The sequence below is a fragment of the Medicago truncatula genome, chromosome 8 (assembly GCF_003473485.1).
Source record: "Medicago truncatula cultivar Jemalong A17 chromosome 8, MtrunA17r5.0-ANR, whole genome shotgun sequence".
NCBI classification, from domain to species: Eukaryota; Viridiplantae; Streptophyta; class Magnoliopsida; order Fabales; family Fabaceae; genus Medicago; species Medicago truncatula.
Window position 1 is genome coordinate 10324181 of NC_053049.1, and position 19807 is coordinate 10343987.

The following is a 19807-nucleotide window of genomic DNA, read 5'->3' on the forward strand; positions in this document are numbered from 1 at the left end:
GACACTCAATGTGAAAGGCGTGGATTGATTGGTCATAACTCAAGAAGTTGTGTGAAGCGGGGTGTTGATAGGAGACCAAAAGACTGGATTGATACTGAGCCAGAAGAAGAAAATGTTGAAAATGCAGAAAATGTTGTGCCAGGAAATGCAGAAAATGTTGGAAATGTTGTGCCAAAAAATACAGAAAGTGCTGGAAATGTTGTTGCAAATGCTCAAAATGCTGACAATGTTGTTGCAAATGAAGTAGTGCATGGACAAGTATAACTCTTAAATTTTAAGGATCGATTTGCTAGTATGTGTAATAATTTAAGAACTGGTTTGATTGAATATGTTATAATTTAGGGACTGATTTGATTGAAAATGTAATTGCAGGGTGTTACTACAAGGAGGTATGACATTAGAGGACCTATTATTTTAAATGAGAGACCTAAGAAAACACCAGTGAGGGGTCATGCACCAGCACATCCAACTGCTTCTGCCGTTATTAGAGTACCATATCCAAGTTATGGTCCATCTGGTTCGACTCAACCTAAATTCATGGAGTTTATCCCAACCCTCGGATTTCCAAAGAAGTGATTTTTGATGGAAACGTATTTAAAATATGCTTTTGGAAATGTAATATTTAGACTTGTTTCAATTATGCCCCATAGTTGGATTGCTTTTGTCTATGTAATATTTCAGGATCAAGTTGTGTCTTGTGACTTTTTTACTTTGTTATGCACATACATGCTTCAAGGATTAAATTGATATCTGATTAAATAATGCAAGGACTTATTTGACGGGTTTTTAATATAATGTAAGGACCGATTTGATAGTTTGTCAAATAATTAGCGTTTGAAGTTTTTTGAATTGGGGAAGAACGTTACCACTAATTATTGGAAGAAATTTTGGGGATTTTGGTGTGTAGATTGTAGATTGTAAAATTAGGCTTCCAATTTTATATATTTGGGAAAGAAATAGCTGTTGGGGAAGAAAAAGCAAAACATTTTATGCAAATCAATCAATTTAGTCTTTAAAAATTTTGGTCACTATGGCCAAATTAGTCCCTGCTTGTGTGACATCTGACATGGAGACTCATGTGAAAGGTTAACGGGCACATCAGCACCGTTAACACCCAAATTGGACGGAGGGAATAAATTGGTTGACATATGACAAGTTCAGAAACTAATTTGATATTTCGTATAATTGGAAAACGATTTTAGCTGATCGTTACAAATTCAAGGATGGAATTAATGATTCACGTTTACTTTGAAAAAAAAAATTGAGTTGGTAAGTGGCAAAATTACATAAAGAGACATGGATTTAACTACTAAAAAAATCGATATTTTTGTCAAAAGTAAAAAGGTGTAGTTTGTTAATACACACTAATTTTTTAGTGAGTGCGTGTTAACATTCTCTTCCTCTCTCTTTTTCTCTATCTTCTATCGATCTATATATATTATATATATAAACACACACAAAGAAAACAAATATAGACTTATTTGTCAACCAATGAAAAGGATGAAAGTTGATGATGCAATATATTAAGAATGAGGAGTAAAAACAGAAATTCTGAGCACCTTATTTTGTTCATGTGAGTACTCTATTTCCTCCACAAACAAATCGACTATAAAAGCTAATTAGTCCAATTTATATTTTCCTGTGCTTTGTTTCCCTTTATCTTCCTCTTCTACATATGATCTTCTCAAAAAGTTCACTCAAATTGAACCACTTGGAAGATTATATCTTTACCATTTCCATTTGGAATTAATTATCACTTCGTCAAGATTATAAAACTTTGTGATGATTTGTTTTGATTCACCAGGATATGGTCACTCCATTATTTGTCTGGGAAATATTGCTCTTGCATCTTTCTCTTCCTCCAAAATCCATATAAGCTAGTACTACTCATCTTGCCTCAAAGAGAGTAACCTACGTTATATTGGTCTCTTCAAGGGCTTGTTCCACTTCTATATTATGGTGCCAATGCTCTTCTTTGTAACAAAATAAAATAAAAATATTTGTTTGGGAGATTTAAATAGTCAGATTCTTTTCATATCATGTGCATGATATCGTACAAGCATATCTACATCTAATTTTTTTTTTTTTTTATACCAATAATTTAGGAATTTGAAAAATGTAGTTTTGACACGTTATATTATCATATTATTCATAGCATATTAATTAATTAACGCTTGGTTGTAACCCACATGCATTCTCACGTTTTTTTGCTAAAATAAAATTGATTTTTGCACGTCGGATTCAAACATGATGAGAGAATCCAAATCTTCTACACTCCCATGTTTTTAAAAAGTCACGCATGATTGTGAAAGTGTACATTTTGATTGAAAAATCGATTTTTTATTTGGAAGGAGACATCTATATGGTGCAAAATTGTATATTTTTTTTAGATGTGTATTTTTAACGAGACTTTGACAATTTATAAAGTTTGAGAAGTTGTAGATACATGTTCTTCAACACATTTTGTTTTATTGGTTAAAATTCCCATGATTATGGGCTTCATGTAAGTTTGATGGAACTCATATTAAGTTCTTTGACCATAAAAACAAGTACGTTTGTTTTTTAATAGCAAGGTTGGCATCGATAATTTCCTTTCTTAGTGAAAAATAATTAAATGTGAAACGAGTTTATCCAATATCATTTTTTTTTTTTTTATGAAAGAAGTTTATCCAATGCCATATTCAGCTTACAAAACCATTTTCATTTCTTCAAAATAAAATTATAATATTTCAAAGATATAGAGGTACATATTTATATGATCTTCCACTTTTATTCCCGATAACTTTGGCCTTCATTGTATCCAATTCAATAAACATTCTTAATTTTATTACCAACCAAGCATGTGGATTTCTATCAAGCATTATAGTCAATCACTTCTTAAAATATTATGGAGAGGCTGCAGCAAAGATGAACTTGGATGTTGGGCAAGTGCTTGAGGCAAATGATAAAATTAAAAAGTTTAAAGGTTATGCATTAATATTTAAAACTGTATTACAAAGTTATTCAATCAGATTTAACCTTGGTGCCACATTATATTTTTTCATAGTATACCTCATAAAAACCTATGTGACAAAATCTGATTAGATGACTAAGTAAAATATTTGTACATATCAGAGCATACTCTTTAAACTACTTATTAGATTGCTAATTTTATTGTTTTATTATTATTATTATTTCTAGATTGAATTTAATTCAATTGTAAGCAGAACTAATATAGTTCTTGACAACATTTTCCAGCAATATTTGCAACACTTTGGTGTTTGTAGGACCAATGCACCTAGGTGTCTTGAATTGAGCCGCAGATGCTCCTAATCCAACATAATGCTCAAGAATCTTCTGGAATGTTCCTTTTCGAACAAGTCGGAGTTCAAGGGCTCCAATGCCTTTGACTTTCCTAGAACTAACATAGCCAAGATCAACAAAAGACTTGTCCAAGCATGTACAACATTCATCAAGCACATCATCACTTGCTTCGCCACTGATTTCCCAGAAGATAACATAATGTCCTGGTTCTTTCGATAAATCAATGTAGCTAGTGTAGTCAATCACTTCAATTTTCTCCTCAGCTAACAACTTGGATGCTGTTTCCACTGATAGTTGCAAATCAACTTCTGTGTTCTTGTCAATGTTGATTGTAAGCATAAGATTGTTCCTGCGAATAAACCTGATTTCTGGAGTTGAGTTACGTAACCCTATAACCTTTACTACATCTCCTAGCTTATACCTGTATAAGCCTGCAAATTATACAAGATTAATTATCATAAACAAAATTAGATTTAAATAAATCTGAAAAGATATCATGTGGTAATATTTTATATTTGAAGTAACAAAGATTGAATCTCAGTAAATTGGTGGATGCAATGTCACTTTAACACTTACAATATCCGAGAAAAGCATCATGAAGAAATCATTTAAAATATAAAGATACATTAAAGATTACTTATTATATTTATATACTTTAGAGACAAAATTGAGGCGAGACTAGTACTCTAAAGACTGAATTGAAGGTTTATTCTAATTTGTAAGAAGAAAAAAAATGCTATTAAAGAATTTATAGTACCTGCAGGATTGGTGAAAACAACCTCATACTCCTCGCCGATCTTCACATCAGTTAATCCAACTGGCTCAAGCTCCACCTTAGTTCCATCAAGTTGTTTCAAAGGAATGAATTCAAAGTAAGCAATTTGAGGAAGAACAACATAAGTAGCAAACTCAGGAGCCACTTTAGGATTCACATTTGAAGCAATCCAACCTTCAGAAGAGCCATACTCAGAAGTCACCAAAGGAACCTCTCCTGCATAGTGTCTCAACTTTTTCAAGTAATGTTCCATTGAACCTGTCATGATCCCTAGAAGATACTTAGCATTAGGGAAAAGCTCCGGTATCAATCCATACCAATTGCTCAATCCTATGCATTTCTTGTGGATCAAGTTAGCTAGTTCAGGATTTGGTGTCAGCAGTTTAGACATAGCAGTTCTAATGAATGGATGTGTGATTCTACTGCTAAGAACACCTTCTCTGATATCAGTAACAAGTTCCTCCCAAACTTGTTCAAATGTTCTGAAAGCATTCACAAGGCTGTGTGCAAATGGTGCTGAAATTAAACTAACTTCTTCTCTGAAAAGTAGTCCACATAAGAGGTGGCAGTAGAGTGTTTGCTGAAAATCAGGACTAAATATTACTTCATCTGGACTGACACTAGGGGATTTTAATGCCTGCATGGTATGCCTGTATCCTGGATGACTGAACACATTTGCTGTGGCTGTTCCTGCTGTCACACCCCCTTTTGTTTGTGATAATTTGCTGCTGTAGATGAAGCTTAAGGCCTTGCCATTTTGGATAGGAAACTCTCTACATAATGTAATTGTGTTAGTTTTTGTCCATTCTAACTAACTAGGAGAAAACTATGTAGAACCGACACACTGAAGAAATGTCTGATGTCCCATATGTATTGGTGTCCGACAACGATACGACACTGATATGTCAACCTCGATATTCATTACTTCAACTTTTTTAAATTATTATCGAGGTTGACGTGTCAGTGTCATATTCGATGTATGTGATAATGCCTCATAAAAATAAATTCATATTGCATTGACACTTAAGATTGAAGATGTATTTGGTTTCCTACAACAACATTGCACTGATACTTATGACGAGTTTTAACTATTCATTTTCTCAAATTATCATTGATGTCAATGTGTCACTACTGTATATGTGCTTCATGGGCAGAAAATATCTATGAAGAACTACAATAGACACAAACGCCTATACATATACGTAGACACCGATAGTAATTTAAAAAATTAACGTAGACACCGATAGTAATTTAAAAAATTAAAGTGATTGAATATAACCACAAGCGTTAATATCGTGTCGGTGTCAAATATAGACATGTGTTGAACACCAGACACACCTTCAGTTATGTGTTACATGGGAAAAAATACATGACAAGAAGTTGAGTAATAATAATTATGAATCATACTTGTTCCTAAAGGCAAAAGAGGTTTGATATATCTGCACTGTGGTTTCAAACAATTCATCATTCCATGGTATACATTTTTGCTTCCCTTGACTAGTACCAGAACTGCACAAACACAACACTTTTATCAGATGCATAAACTTGTAACCTTTTCACATTCAGATGGGAAAGTAAATAGAAAATAAGAGTGTTTTGATACCTTAAGGAGATAGCAGTGATTGGTTTTCCGGTGAGAATAGGAGAAACATCACCATCAACAATTCTATTAATATAAGGTTCCAAATCTTTGTAAGTGACCAATGGAACACATGCCTTGAAGCTTTCAGGATCAGTTCTTCCATTCAGTCCTAAACTCTGCAAGTATTCAGCTGATGCATTTTCTTCCAAAATCCTCTTCAGTGTCTCCTTCTGAACATTCTCAGCATCCTTTGTTAGCCTCTCAAATTCTTCTATCACCTTTTCCATGTCAAATTTCTCAGTTATTTCCTTCATCTTCACACACTCCTTCACCTGCACCTGTTATGAACGAAAATGATATTAAAAAATAAAAAATAAACACTCTTATTATCAAGTGAATCAATGAGTGAGTTTTTCTAGTTTGAAATTATTATTATTATAATAAAATTTTTATTACGTTTATGCTATTGTATTGAAGGACATACACATATGATACTGATAGATCAACACATGTAATCATATATGTTAGTATTGGCATGAGACATATATCAGATACCGAACACACCTTCGGTAACGAAGGTCGTTGTTACCGAGCTTTTGTGCCACCACAAATGAAATAGGGTAATGATAAAATGAAGTTAGATAAAGAAAAGTTCATAAAAAGCCAAAGACTAATGAAGTGGAAATAAACTTTGGCTTACATAAGCAAAATGTGTCATCCAAACTTAACCGTTCATTTACAATTTCTTTCGTCGTCGTCATCATCATTATTATTATAAAATAAACAAAGAAGAAAAATTTACAAAAAATAAAATAAAATACTGAAACAGAAATCAAGACCAAACTTTTGAGTTCTGAGTATATCAAAAATAAAAACAATCAACACTCAAATAAAAGTTTTTTTTTCCTGAAAATAAAATTATTCATGAGAATTAATTTTTGTTTTCTGTATTCTGGGTTTTCAATAACTAACTATATAGGACTACTAGACTAGTTAGAATGACCCAGAAGCTAATGGAATGAAATTGTGCAAAATATTTTTTTTCTTCTAGTTTTGGGTTGAAAAATGAAATATTTGAGAATAAATGAATAGCTATATGATTGAGTAGGGGACATAAAAAGAAAAGGGTCTGTCAAAACAGAAAGAAAGGTGGAAAAATGGTTCTGAATTATGAAGAATGGACAGTGTGGGAGAGTGTGTGTTATGTTTATGATGTGTAAGAGAGAGAGAGAGAGAGAGGAACGTACACAAGTTTGTATGAGACAGGACAGAGGGAAAGTGAGTTGCTTAGGTCAAAGATTCACCTAAATGTGTCACAGTATTTATAGGCAACAGTTTGTGTTTGAAAATTTTAATGAACATAGAATCTGGACGGAATTATGAGGGACTGTACATGAATTTTATTTTATATTAATCAAATTTTGATTACTTTTTCTTCAAAAAAAAAAAATTATCACTTTCTTTATTTTTTTTATTTCTTTCTTTTTCGACAATATTTCTTACCTAGTTCTTACATAAGTGATAACAATCAACACTTTAAAACTCGATTTTGTATCGTTGTGTTATGTTGAACATAAATTTTTACATTTGAGTCTTGTAACTTGTACATTAGAACAAAGTTTCATTAAAAATAGCTGATGAGATTTCCGACATAGCTTAATGACAAAGTCGGTGGATATTATGTACATATTTTTTTTTGTCAAGGGATACTTCACATTTATTACATGATTTGAACCATATGATTCATGAATTTAGAACAGTTTATAATTTTTAAATATTTTATATATAGTTTATAATTATAATATTTTTGAAGGAAAAAATTAATGCAAAAATCATTTTGACTGAATTGATTTCATTAGAATTTGCTATTTTATTTAAATTTAAATACATATGGAAGAAATTTGTATTATGAAAGTTTGTGTCTTTAATTGTTTGAATCATCACATATCTGGGTCAATTCGATACTCCCTCTGTATTTTATAAGTCGTTTTGCTATTTTCATACATATTAAAAAAATATAATTAATTTTATATAGCTAATGAGATTTCTGACATAGCTTAATAACAAAGTCGGTGGATACTTCATATATATATATATATATATTTGGTCAAGGGATACTTCACATATTTATTATATGATTTGAAGGGGAAAAAAAATCATTCTTATCCTTTTATGATTCATGAATTTAGAACAGTTTATAATTTTTAAATATTTTATATATAATTTATAATTATAATGTTTTTGAAGGAAAAAATTAATGCCAAAATCATTTTGACTGAATTGATTTCATTAGAATTTGCTATTTTATTTAAATTTAAATAGATATGGAAGAAATTTGTATTATGAAAGTTTGTGTCCTTAATTGTTTGAATCATCACATATCTGGGTCAACTCGATACTCCCTCTGTATTTTATAAGTTGTTTTGCTATTTTCATACATATTAAAAAATATAATTAATTTTGTATAGCTAATGAGATTTCTGGCATAGCTTAATAACAAAGTCGGTGGATACTTGATATATATATATATATATATATATATATATATATATATATATATATATATATATATATATATATATATATATTTATTTATTTATTTATTTGGTCAAGGGATACTTCACATATTTATTATATGATTTGAAGGGGAAAAAAATCATTCTTATCCTTTCCGTATGATTCATGAACTTAGAACAGTTTATAATTTTTAAATATTTTTTATATAGTTTATAATTATAATGTTTTTGAAGGAAAAAATTAATGCCAAAATCATTTTGACTGAATTAATTTCATTAGAATTTGCTATTTTATTTAAATTTAAATACATATGGAAGAAATTTGTATTATGAAAGTTTGTGTCTTTAATTGTTTGAATCATCACATATCTGGGTCAATTCGATACTCCCTCTGTATTTTATAAGTCGTTTTGCTATTTTCATACATATTAAAAAAATATAATTAATTTTGTATAGCTAATGAGATTTCTGACATAGCTTAATAACAAAGTCGATGGATACTTCATATATATATATATGAAGAGGGATATTTTGACTCCAAGAGTAAGTTTATAGACTTACTTCAAATCTCCACCTTTCATCTCATTTTAATCTAATGGTTTAAATGTGAGTTTTAATTGTTAATCATGTGACCATCTTTTTGGATCTCATTTTTAGAAATATTTTCTCCATTTAATCTCCCTTTTTAATTAATGTAATAAATACCTCCCCAATTTTTTCTTTTCTTTTTGGCGCACCTTTGCCAATTCAAAAAGTGTTTTTTAATCTTTCTCTCCAACATTAGAGCAAGGTTGCAGTTTGAAATATAAATTAAAATGTAAGCTTTTCACTCTCACCTCTTGAACCTATGGATGAGAAGATTTTTTTTATTGAAATCTAAATCAAAAAGGAAAGAAATGGGATTGAGAGCCATCATGTAGAACTGAGGTTGGAGTGAAACGGAGAGCCATCGCTCTATATCCTATTGTGATTTATACGATTATCCAATCAAAGAAATTGGGTGTATACAAAATCCATTGGGTGAGTTAGGGTACAAAGCATTAGGAGGAAATTTTGTTGTTTTCTGAGTTAAAATAAATAAAAAAAGTAATTAAGGGAGAAAGGAAATTTGTTTTATGAGAATAAAATAAAAAACTTAAAGAGTGCATTTGTGAGAGAAAGGAAATTTGTTTTATGAGAATTAATTAAGGGAGAATAATTGGAGAAGGTATTTAGATCCACAAAAATGGTCACATGATTAACAATTAAAACTCACATTTAAGCCATTAGATTAAAATAAGATGAAAGGTGGAGATTTGGAGTAAGTCTATAAACTTACTCTTGGAGTCAAAGTATCCCTCCTATATATATATATATATATATATATATATATATATATATATATATTTATTTGGTCAAGGGATACTTCACATATTTATATATGATTTGAAGGGGGAAAAAATCATTCTTATCCTTTCCGTATGATTCATGAATTTAGAACAGATTATAATTTTTAAATTTTGCATATATAGTTTTTAATTATATTGTTTTTGAAGGAAAAAATTAATGCAAAAATCATTTTGGCTGAATTCATTTCGTTTGAATTTACTATTTTATTTAAATTTAAATATATATGGAAGAAATTTGTATTATGAATGTTTGTGTCCTGAATTGTTTGAATCACCACATATCTGGGTCAACTCGATATATATTTCCTCTGTATTTAATTATAAGTCGTTTTGCTATTTTCATACATATTAAAAAATGTAATTAATTTTGTATTAAAAAGATAATTTATGATTAATTTTATAAAATTCCATAGAAAAGAGGGATTAAAAGAAATGAAATTATAGAGTATTAAATTATAAAGTGTATCATAAAAAAATAAACATCAACTCAATAGCGCTTAGATGAGATAGTTGAGTCTCTTATAGCTTAATCAAAGTCATGGGTTTGAATCCAACTTTTAGCATGCAACAGCGTCTCTAGATTAGATGCTCCAAATTAATGACCTCGAATCATAAGAATAATAATGGAATACTAGTAGTATTAGAACTTTTAATATACTAGTAGTAGTTTCATAGGTACGGTATCTAATCTAATTATATAAAATCATAAAAACTACTATAGTTATAGATCAAACTCATTGGTGTGGTTTCTCTCAATATAATGTCATGATCAAACTTAATGGAGGATCTTCTGAAAGTCACAATATTATAATGAACTATTTTTTTAGTTCTTGGATGTCATTTGCTTAATTTTTTATCTTAAAATATATTATGATAAGTTGACGAAATACACGTTTATTAGACATTTAAAATTATAAGGCATTTGTTAGTTGAATCTCACTATATTCCATATACGCTTATTTTTTTCTTACCATTTCTCTCTGTTGAATTTACTTTTTCATCTTCTTTTTTTCTAGTTTATTTTCTCTATTCTCATGAAAGAAATGAACAAAAGTCTTCTTCCTTGAAACTACCACCAATCCACTTTGCTTACCATGTTGTGCCTCAAACTGACCTTATTTGACAATGTCACCAAATTACATATGTGCGGAGAGTCTCACACTTAAGAGATAGATGTTAATATATCATATGTGAGTTGAAGTTTCACATTCAATTCAAGAGTAGATGGTGAGAAAATTATAAGTGAGATGATCCATATACCTAATGTTGTAAGGTTTTGGGTTAAGATGTGACATCAATCTCACTTTTGTGGTTGTTCATAGCTTAATGTGATTATCCAACCGAGTTTATGCTTCTCCAAAAGTCCGAACATTATGATGAACTATTTTCTTAATTTTTTATGTAATTTGTTTAACATTTTATTTTAAATTTTAGTTTTTAGATGCTCTTTTTTATTCAACCTCTATTATTTGAAATTACTTCAATTTTGGTCTTTTACAATGATGTATCATTTTTTTCAATTAGGTCTAATTTTGGTGTAAATTTATTACCCAAAAATCTCCAACTCCTTCAACAAACTCATATAAATATCTTCAACTCACTTTATTCCCTACACTCTAATAGACAAAACACACACTACATTTTTTTTTCCTTATCGTCTCTCTCATGTTTAAATTCCTTATCGTCACATAATTACAGACGTGGATAGTCGCACACTTGATTAATAGATGTTAATGTGTCAAGTGTGAGTTAACCTTCTACATTACATGAAAGAGTAGATTTTCAACAACATATAAATGAGATGGTCCAAATGTCTAATGCCTTCAGGTTTTTTGTAAAGATGTGATGTCAATCTCACTTGTATGGTTGTTATTGCCTAATATGACGATCCAACCCAATGTAAGCTCAACCAAAAGTCACAACATTATGATAAATTGTTTTGTTAGTTTTTTGTATTAGTTTAATAAATTTATTTTAAATTTTAGTTAGTGGATATCATTTACTTTCATGCTATATTTTTTTATTCAACCACTATTATTTTAAATTCTTTCACTTTTGATCTTTGGTGGAATTTGACAATAGAAAAATGTTGATGTGTTTCGCTAAGTTGATAAAATACATGCTTATTTAGAAATTTTAAAATAATGTGGCTTTTATTTGTCTAGTTTTATGTTAAAATAATTACCCAAAAATCTCCAACTTCTTTAACAACCCAAAAAAATTATAAGCAACTCACCATATTCCATATACACTCATATACAAAGCACACACTCTTTTTTTCTTTATCATTTCTCTCATGATCAAATTCATTTTTATCTTTCTTTCATTTTGTAATTTATTTTCTCTCTTCTCATGAAAGAAAGGAACCAAAACCTCCTACCATTAAATCACCACAAACCCTTTTTTTTTTTACCTGTTATGCCTTCATCTGATCTTTTTTTTTTTTGTTATGTTACCATAACGAAGAGGCAAAGAGTCTCACATTTAAAGAGAGACGTCAATATATCAGATATGAGTTGAAGTTTCACATTACATGCAAGGGTAGATTGTGAGAAACATATAAGTGAAATGACTCATATATACATATGTCTTAATCTCTTACTAACTATATGCATAAATCAAAACTTCTATCTACATATATATGGTCACTTGACTATAAAGTATGGCAAGTTTTAAGGTACACACCCAACAATTTGAGTGTATTGGTACACCAAATCTTTAAATTAATAGTTAAATGAGTTATTTTTTGTAGGAAAAAATTATTTTATATCACCTATAATTATAGTAACTAAATCTTATTTACCAAAAACGTCAACGCAATAAAATTTGATTTTTCTGAATTCTTATTACTCATAATAGAGAATTTTGAGTATTTTTTACAATAAAATGTAAAAAAATTAATATGATTTTTATAAAAAATGAAATGATGTTTTTTTCATATAAAATGATATTTTCTAAAATATATATGTCAACAAACACCTATTTTCTTCATAAAAAATGATAATTAATTTATAAAAATTATAAACGAGAGTACCGATACACCGTAATTCACGGGTGTACCATAGAAATCCTCATAAAGTAAACCCTAAGGTGAGTTAATCTCTAACCAACTAACTCATCCTTCTCTAACTAACTTCTAGATAGTCACAAACTAATGACAAACTTGTCCTAATATAAAGTATATACATCATAACTATTATACAATAATATATCCTCTCTGATGATCCTCTATACCTCTCGATCCTATATGCAACTCTAGATTCTTTGTATCTCTGGATCCTCTGCATTTCTAGATCCTCTATACCTCTAGAATCAATTATTTAAAGTCCAAACACTTAAATGTGTCTCTAAAGCGTGCCCATATATAGCATGGTCCGTAATGAATTTCTGACCAATGACCCGTTTCCTTTATTTGAACATGTCCTTATCACAGTCCGTAATAGTTGCCCCAAAATTTTAGTTGAAGCCTGAAGGAGTCTGATGGCTTGATGATGATGTTGGATCATACATGCCTTAGTCAAATGGCATCACTCATCAATATACTTAAATTAAACCATGTGTAATAAAACTATACTGAAATCAATGATCACGTCATCTAACAAAAGTCAACATATAAATACTATATTATTATTATATGAATATGAAAAATGTTGTCATTTAACATCAAAAGCAAAGTAGCCGCTTTTATCCATGATAAGATCTTTTCAGTTTGTTTCGTTGGATCCATTAAAGCAAATGCAATTCTAGGAAAACAACAAAATTAGTACACTATATGAATAGTAGTTAGTATCTTCAACCGATCACCGCTACACCGGCCAAAATAGCTTCATGTTATGCCTCAAATATATAATAATTACATTGAGGAATTTTTAAATTATTTAGTTGTGTCTTGTGTGTTGATTTTGCTTTGACTGTTTGTTGACATGGTTTAAAGTTTGTTTTTATTAGTGTCATTACTTTCATATATAGGTGTTCGAAAAGCTTTTGATCTATTCATTGAGTTAAAAATGGTAGTATCTCTAGTTATTTGAAAATTAATTTGTCAATATATATATTAGGTGTTGTTAACAAGCTCAAAATAAATTAAGTTACCAACAATGGATTGTTCCAAATAGTGATGGATTTGTGCCCTTTAAACATGTGGTAAGCGGGTTCGATTGCTTACTCATGTCTATGGAAAAATCTGATTGTCAGGGAAGAACCCACCATATATGTGTGCCCTATAGGTTTTTCGATAGAGATTAATCACTTTTAAACGGCGGTGATAACTTCGTACCAATATATCATGGTAATCCAAAAAACATTGGTAAAGTAATCTAGTGGTAGTGTTCGCGCATTTTAAATGTAAAAAATGTGGAGTCAGAGTTCGAGCCTCTTATCTTTGCAACTATCAATTGAGTTGCATGCACCAACAAACCAAGTTTTTTTATTCAACAAAGTGAATACTTAGTAGTTGTAAATTTCTTTTGTCGAACTCAATAGATCTTTACTCAATAAATTTATGTTATATCTACTTGTCAATCAGCATTCACAACAAATAGAAAGATATTCCTTTACATGCTCCAGTACAATATATGTTGCAGGTTTGACATAGAAATAGAATCAAACCAAGAAACAAATAGAGGATCGGCAAGGTAATACATTTTCTGATATGTATCTTGTTGACGCCTGAAGTGATGTAGTGACGGAAAATGACTATATTCGTGAATATAGATTTATGTCCTCCAGTCTTTTATTTTTCTTTTATCATAAATGAGTTTGCTTGCTTGTTGTATATAAAAAAAAATTGTTCTTTTTATTAAATCTAACTAAAAATACGAATTTTAAATTTGACCCATCGGATCTTATTCTGACGAAAAAAAAAATGTAGTGAATGCAAGAATTGGGCAATGCAAGAAAGGTAGAAAAGAGCTCAAAAATGCTTAAAACTAAAGAGTTTAAAGATAATGCATTAATATTGTAAAAATAGTGTTACAAAGTTATTCAATCATATTTTACCAAGACATCACTTTATGCTATTTTTTGTTCTTAAAATACCTCACAAAACATCTATGTGATGAGATTTGATTAGATGAATAAGTAAAATATTTCTACATATTTGTGCATCTTCTTTAAACTATTTATTAGATTGCTGATTTTATTTTATTATTCTCTAACTGAATTTAAATCAATTGTAAGCAGAACTAAAACAATTCTTGACAACATTTTCCAACAGCATTTGCAACACAGTTGTGTTTGTGGGAGCAACACACCTAGGTGTCTTGAATTGACTCACAGATGCACCTAATCCAACATAATGCTCAAGAATCTTCATGAATGTTCCTCTCCTAACAACTCGGAGTTCAAGGGCTTCGATAGCTTTGGCTCTTCTAGAACCAACATATCCAATATCAGCAAAAGTCTTGTCTAAACAGCTGCAACACTCACCAAGCACTTCATCGCTTGCTTCGCCATTGATTTCCCAAAAGATAACATAGTGTCCTGGTTGTTTAGATAAATCAATGTAGCTAGTGTAGTCAATCACTTCTATTTTCTCCTTAGCTAACAACTCGGATGCTGTTTCCACCGATAGTTGCAGATCAGCTTCTGAGTTCTTGTCAATGTTGATCGTAAGCATAAGATTGTTCCTGCGAAGAAACCTGATTTCTGGAGTTGAGTTATGGAATCCCATAACCTTCACCACATCTCCGAGCCTATACCTATATAAGCCTACAAATTGTCCAAGATCAATTGTCACTAACATAATTAGACTTTAGTAAAAGCGACAAGTGCAAAAGGAATTGTAGTACCTGCAGGATTGGTCATAACAAGTTCATACTCCTCACCAATCTTCACATCAGTTAATCCCACTGGCTCAAGCTCTACCTCGGTTCCATCAATTTGTGCAAAAGGAATGAATTCGAAGTAAGCAATTTGAGGAAGAATAGCATAAGTAGCAAACTCAGGAGCCACTTTAGGATTCAAATTTGAACCAATCCAACCTTCAGAAGCACCATAATCAGAAGTTAACAAAGGAACTTCTCCTGCATAATGTCTCAGCTTTTTCATATAAGGTTCCATTGCACCTGTCATGATCCCTAGAACATACTTAGCATTTGGAAAAAGCTCTGGTATCAATCCATACCAGTTGCTTAATCCTGAGCATTTCTTGTGGATCAAGTTAGCTAGTTCAGGATTTGGTTTCAGCAATTTTGACATAGCAGTTCTAATGGATGGATGTGTGATTCTACTGCTAAGAACACCTTCTTTGATATCAGTAACAAGTTCTTCCCAAATTTGTTCAAATGTTCTGAAAGCATTCACAATGCTATGTGCAAATGTGGACGAAACCAATTGAACTTCTTCTCTGAAAAGTAGTCCACATAAGAGGTGGCAGTAGAGTGTTTGTTGAAAATCAGGACTGAATGTTACATCATCTGGACTGCAGTTTGGAATTTGAAGTGCTTCCATCATATGATTGTATCCTGGATTTGTGAATAGATTTGTTGTGGCTGTTGCTAATGTTACACCATTTTCTGTTTGTGATGACTTGCTACTGTAGATAAAGTTTAAGCCCTTTCCATTTTGGATAGGAAACTCTCTACACAATGGAATTGTGTTAGTTTTTGTCCATTCTAACTAGTAGAAAATTTTGAAGCAACTACAATTTAGATTGGGAAAATGTTACATAGACACCTTTTATTCTTATACAACCTTGTACACCCCATGCACTAGGAAGAGAGAAGATGAAAGGAAAGAGAAAGTGTGCTTGTGCGGGGTCCACGTGACTACGTGTCAAATTTTTGTGTGGGTGTCAAAGAGTGTATTGTCACTTAAGGGTGTCTATGTATCATAACTCTTTAGATTGAATTACTACTAGCGTCAGACGTGTCATTATCAATGCTTCACATGCAGAAAAAATCAATGAAGCATGGATACCAACATGTAAATACCAATAATATTTGAAAACTGAAAGTGATTGAATGTAATCTCATGTGTTAGTGTCGTGTCAATGTCAAATATTTACGTGTGTTAGACACCACACACTTCAGATTGAACTTGTGTCTCGTATCATACACACGTTGGTGTTTGACACCTACATGCACCGACACGTTATTAAGTTCAATTACTTTAATTTTCTCAAACTATTAATGTTATCTTTATTTTTTTCGTCAAGCTATTAATGTTATTTATATGCGATAGTGTATTTAATTTTGTCAATACTTTATAGGCTTAATTGCATTTTTGGCCCCTATCTTTCTAAAAGTTGCGATTTTGACCCCCTAACTAATTAAAATGCAAAATAGCCCCTATGTATTGGATCTTTGGCAGTTTTAACCCCCAAGACCAATTTTGACTCGGTCAACGCACACATGGACGCCACATGTATTTTTTTTTTTTGTAATTAAAAAAATATTTTTTTAATTAATAAAATAAATTTTTTTTAAGTATTTAAAAAAGTATATTTTTTTAATTAAAAAAATTACTTTTTTTTTAAAAAATTTATTTATTTATTTTAAATTGCCACATCAGTGAAGACCAAGTTAAAATTGACCTTGGGGTCCAAAACTGCCAAAGATCCAATACATAGGAGGCTGTTTTGTATTTTAATTAGTTAGGGGGTCAAAAGTGTAATTAAGCCTACTTTATATATACAGAAAAAATCAATAAAGCATTGACATTGACAATTAGACACGGATAGTATTTCTAAAAAATTGATTGAGCGTAACCATATAGATCAGTATCGTATCGGCGTCGGACTATGAAGTATGTTGGACGTTATATAATAATAATAATGAATATTAATACCTGTTCCTATAAGCAAAAGAGGTTTTATATACTTGCAGCGAGATTGCAAAAAATTCATCACTCCATGGTAAATATTTTCTCTTCCCTTGGCTAGTGCCAGAACTACAAAAACACAACATTTTATTCAGATTTAACTTTTCCACATTCAAACTAGTAAAAAAGAAAACAAAAAATGTGTCCCATACCTTATGGAAAAAGTTGTGATTGGTTTTCCGGTGAGAATAGGAGAAACATCACCATCAACCATTCTATCGATATAAGTCTCCAAATCTTTGTAAATGACCAATGGAACACAACCCTTGAAACTTTCAAGATCAGTTCTACCATTCAGCCCTAAACTTTGCAAATATTCAGATGATGCATTTTCTTCCAAAATCTTTTTCAATGTTTCCTTTTGAACATTTTCAGCATCCTTTGTTAGCCTCTCAAATTCTTCTACCACCTTTTCCAAGTCATATACTTCAACTTTTTCCTTCATCTTCACACTCCTTCAATTGCACCTATTATGAACCAAGATATTAAAATAAAAAATATTACTCAATTATACAGTGAATCAGTTAGCAAGTTTTTTCAGTTTGGAATTATTATTAAAGTAATTAATATTTTTATTTTATAAAAGTCAAAGACTATTGAAGTTGAAATCAAAACCCGATAAATTCGAGACTTCTGATTAAATCAACAATAAAATAATTAACAATCAAATCAAGTTCATGTAGAGAAAAGTGTGTGAGAGAGAGAGAGAGAGACGTACACAAATTTGTTTGTCCGAGACAAGACAACGAGAAGGATAGACGAAATGACAAAGTCATTATAAACTCACACATACAAGTGGAGATACCGGGGTTCGAATCCCAATCACGGTATTCGGTCTAACAATTTTGACATTTTGCCAGTTGAGCTAGGACTTCTGGATGGAGATTCCTTCGGGAAAAAAAAAGTTTATTTGTAGAGATTAGTTTGACATAGTTTGTGGATAATTAGTACCATTACCAAAAAATTGATTCTTATCCTTTGGTCTTTTTTAAAATTATATTTGCTAAATTTATAATTGTATTAATATACATAACAATTTTATGTTTTTCTATTTTGAGTTATATACCATTTTAAAATAAATAGTAATATAGAATTAAAGAAAAAAAAAGTTTTGACCAACGAATTAGAGAAAAATTGATTCATGAATTTAGAACAGTTTATAATTTTTTTTAAAACACTTTAATATATAATTTTTAATTATAATTTAACATCATATTGACTAAATTGAATTCATTTGAAATTTAACAAGTCATTTGAAACAACCATTGACCAAAACCTGAGTTGGTTGCAATCATTGTTCAATCGTTGTTCCGATCATGATCCAAATTAAACTTATATTATCTTAAACAATTCATTGCTAGTTAAAGTTTAATAATAGAGAGAGAGAGATATCAGTGTGTGCAAGGAGCCAACAACACATGACCTCAATTTTGAGGCACCAATTTTTAGTTATGGATACTTATTTCGTAAATGTATAAAATTTTGAAAATCCAACAACACTTTCTTTTTATTACGAATCAAATAAAAAAAATTTAACAAATCAAAACGATATTAATATAAGCAAAGACGTTGCAATTCCCGCACAAGGTGTGCTAAAGAAAAACAACGCTCAAAAGTGTACATAGGAAAGGTCAAATAAAGCTGAGGCACCACCAAAATCAAGATAATTACAAGCAAACACCCATACAATGCACGGGTGTTGCCACCAATCATGATAACATAAATGAAAAGACGAATCAAATATTTAAGATTAGAACAAAAACTCATTGGGGTTGGTCTGGTAGTATTGGCTTGAAATCTGGAAGTGTGCTTCTCCTCGAGGTCTCAGGTTCAATTCTCCTTTATATCAATTTAGGTGGGCTAATTTATCTTCTTAAAAAAAATTAGAACAAATTCATTAAAATGTTTAAGTTAACTCTAATATAAATATAAATTAGATAAATGGCTATAAACTTGAGACTGAGGCATCTTATATTCTAGTCTAGCCAAACCAAATATATATTCTCATCCGAATTTTTTTTTTCAAAATATATAACTTCCAAAAAAAATAAAAATGATTCAGGATAAAAAAAAACCTATTTTAAAAAGTTTTATATTAACTTACCCTACTTAAAAATTGTCAAAACATCAAACTTTTGGGGTCAACACATGGAGCCTTGTTAGAACATCCACATTGGTAGGGTCTTACCATTTAAGATTCGGTGGTACCTAATAAGTATCTCAATGTGAGAGAAAAATTTGGGGTCTCTTAAGATCCAGGATCTTACTTAAGACCCCAATCTTAAATGGACCCCACACCACTTTTCAATAAAATAATTATTATTTGAGTTGCTTTTAATTGTTTTGCATTAATAAATAGTTATTTGTGGAATTTATTTAGACCTTTTGATAGAGGATCTTCATTGGAGTGGTTGAGTACCTA

The 19807-nt window shown here is 30.5% G+C and overlaps 2 protein-coding genes across 5 annotated transcripts; both read right to left on the bottom strand.

Moving 5' to 3' along the window:
- Positions 1-2945: 2945 nt before the first annotated feature.
- On the bottom strand, positions 2946-7005 carry LOC25500738 (jasmonoyl--L-amino acid synthetase JAR6). Of its 4 annotated transcripts, none has more exons than XM_013589223.3 (5): positions 6908-7005; positions 5682-5998; positions 5486-5587; positions 4061-4851; positions 2946-3734 (listed from the first exon to the last, which is right to left on the bottom strand). In XM_013589223.3, exons 2-5 carry the CDS (start codon positions 5972-5974, stop codon positions 3193-3195), a joined length of 1728 nt encoding a protein of 575 aa, XP_013444677.1. In that variant the 5' UTR covers positions 5975-5998; positions 6908-7005; the 3' UTR covers positions 2946-3192. The 4 variants fall into 4 exon arrangements, with proteins under 4 accessions (XP_013444677.1, XP_039685612.1, XP_039685613.1 ...); XM_039829678.1 differs by lacking the exon at positions 6908-7005 and adding an exon at positions 6225-6310; XM_039829679.1 differs by lacking the exon at positions 6908-7005 and adding an exon at positions 6145-6292.
- A 7669-nt stretch (positions 7006-14674) lies between these two features.
- LOC25500739 (jasmonoyl--L-amino acid synthetase JAR4) lies at positions 14675-17830 on the bottom strand. Its single transcript, XM_013589224.3, has 4 exons — positions 17538-17830; positions 17353-17454; positions 15354-16144; positions 14675-15273 (listed from the first exon to the last, which is right to left on the bottom strand). The coding sequence occupies exons 1-4, from the start codon at positions 17828-17830 to the stop codon at positions 14732-14734; spliced, it is 1728 nt and encodes a 575-aa protein (XP_013444678.1). The 3' UTR covers positions 14675-14731.
- Positions 17831-19807: the final 1977 nt, after the last annotated feature.